We start from the raw sequence: 1,860 nt of genomic DNA, 5'->3' as shown, positions 1-1,860 counted from the left end.
CAGTCTAAAAAAAGCTTTAACCTCTATTAAAATTGGCAGGTTTATTGTATGAACTTCCCGTCACAACTTTCAACTTAAGAGGTAAAAGCACTCCGACCACGGATTAAGCAGAAAAATAGTGACCAACATTGCATCATCCTGAATTGCAAAATAACAGCTCATGAAAAAAAGACTGAGCGGTAATATTATATTAAAGTAAATTTTATGTACTAAAAGGATGGATATACAATGGCGCCAATGAGGACTACTTTTGAATATAGTGATGAAAGATTTTCGAAGGATAAGTACATCGGACACGCCAACCAATTGGATAGAAGTCTGTGGTATATTTGGATTACTTGTCGTACATGCTCATAGCATCTTTATGCTATGTATAAGACTTGAAATGTAATCATTTCCTACCAGACCATCTTGATGAATGCTGCGTCGCGCTGCATGGGCCATGACTATCCCTGGATGAAGCACTTTTATCCAATGCAGCAGGTATTTTTACATTACTGAACGATGGTGCCTGGACTGGGAAATTTTGGTCCCTCAGAGCGTTGATAGTGATCGTCCTCCAGCCGCAAGAACATAGTAGGGAAGAATTCATTCCCAAAAAGCACCTGTCACCCACTCCCGTGGCTCTCTCTCCCTCGACGACGGTGATTGTCCCGTGCAACACCCGAACACAGGAACATGTATGGCACTCCATTATCCAAAAAGCAAGGATTTTCCCAGCCGATTTGGATCCAGTATGTCCGGGGGCGGGGGCATCCTAATTGTTCTTCACCATTGGTTGCAACTGGTTGTTCCGGACAGTTCATTTACAATCAGGGGCAATACTAATTGCATGTCTAATCCAAGTATATATTTCTATACTACAAGTTTAAGTTACAAATTTGTTGGCTCTCACGTTTTAGAATGAACGTGTTTCAAGACAAATGTTGTATAAGACCAAAAGAATCTTTATTAATAAATCCTCCAAAATGAATCAGCAATACACAAAGCCTGAATACACCCAACATACACATAACTACTTGACCATACACACAGATAGTTGCTAGTAATAATTACTTGAATATACATAAAATACACATGTGCCTGCGACTACAGAGATGCACTCAAGCCATGAGGCCGGCAATGGCAAGCAAAACGGCAAGGCCGAACCCCGTGGCCTCCACATTGGTGGCAGCGGAGACAGGTGTCGGTGGGGGAGCGTTGCTTGCACTTGGGCCGCTGGCCGGGGCGGGTGACATAGAGGAGGAGCCTGACATGACATCGATCTTAACCTTCATGCCGCCCGCGCAATGACCAGGGAAACCACAGATGAAGTAGCGGGTGCCGGTGGCTGTGAGGGTGACAACATCATTCCCGGAGTTGAAGGTGGTGACGGGGTTGGCAGTGCTGCAAGAATCGTAGTCTGCCTTGCTGACTTCAAGGACATCGTGTGCCTGAGGGGAGTACTTGAACACGATCCGATCGCTGGTTTGGAAGTTCCTAGAGGACGCCCAAGTGTCGTATTTGGTGCTGAGGTCCCATGCGCCGCCCGGCTCGCCCACGTTGTAGATTGCCGCTGACGCGGTGCTCAGGACGGCCATCGCAGCCACGGCGAGAAGAATGGTTCTCCTGGCAGCCATTGCGGTTGGAACTGTAAAGAGAGCTAGCAGAGGATATTATAACTTGTAAGGCAGGTGTGTATCGATCCTTGAGCGGAGAATGTGTTTGCTTTCCTAGGAGGCAGTGTCGGGTCCTATATATAGAACAATACAGGCTACACCCGGGAAGCCATGCGGGAAGTGAGCTAGGAAGACTAGATGGGATCTGGGGAAATGGATGGGTCGGGCCGGCTCGTTAGGTCACGGGCGCGTAACGCTGATC

The 1,860-nt window shown here is 47.1% G+C and overlaps 1 protein-coding gene across 1 annotated transcript; it reads right to left on the bottom strand.

The window, feature by feature from the left end:
* Positions 1–968: 968 nt before the first annotated feature.
* LOC119345080 (mavicyanin-like) lies at positions 969–1,690 on the bottom strand. Its single transcript, XM_037615307.1, has one exon. It carries the CDS (start codon positions 1,617–1,619, stop codon positions 1,104–1,106), a length of 516 nt encoding a protein of 171 aa, XP_037471204.1. The 5' UTR covers positions 1,620–1,690; the 3' UTR covers positions 969–1,103.
* Positions 1,691–1,860: the final 170 nt, after the last annotated feature.

Source organism: Triticum dicoccoides, unplaced genomic scaffold (assembly GCF_002162155.2).
Source record: "Triticum dicoccoides isolate Atlit2015 ecotype Zavitan unplaced genomic scaffold, WEW_v2.0 scaffold203646, whole genome shotgun sequence".
Lineage (NCBI taxonomy): Eukaryota > Viridiplantae > Streptophyta > Magnoliopsida > Poales > Poaceae > Triticum > Triticum dicoccoides.
Note: the sequence above shows the minus strand (reverse complement) of the source record. Positions and strands in the feature narration are given on the sequence as shown.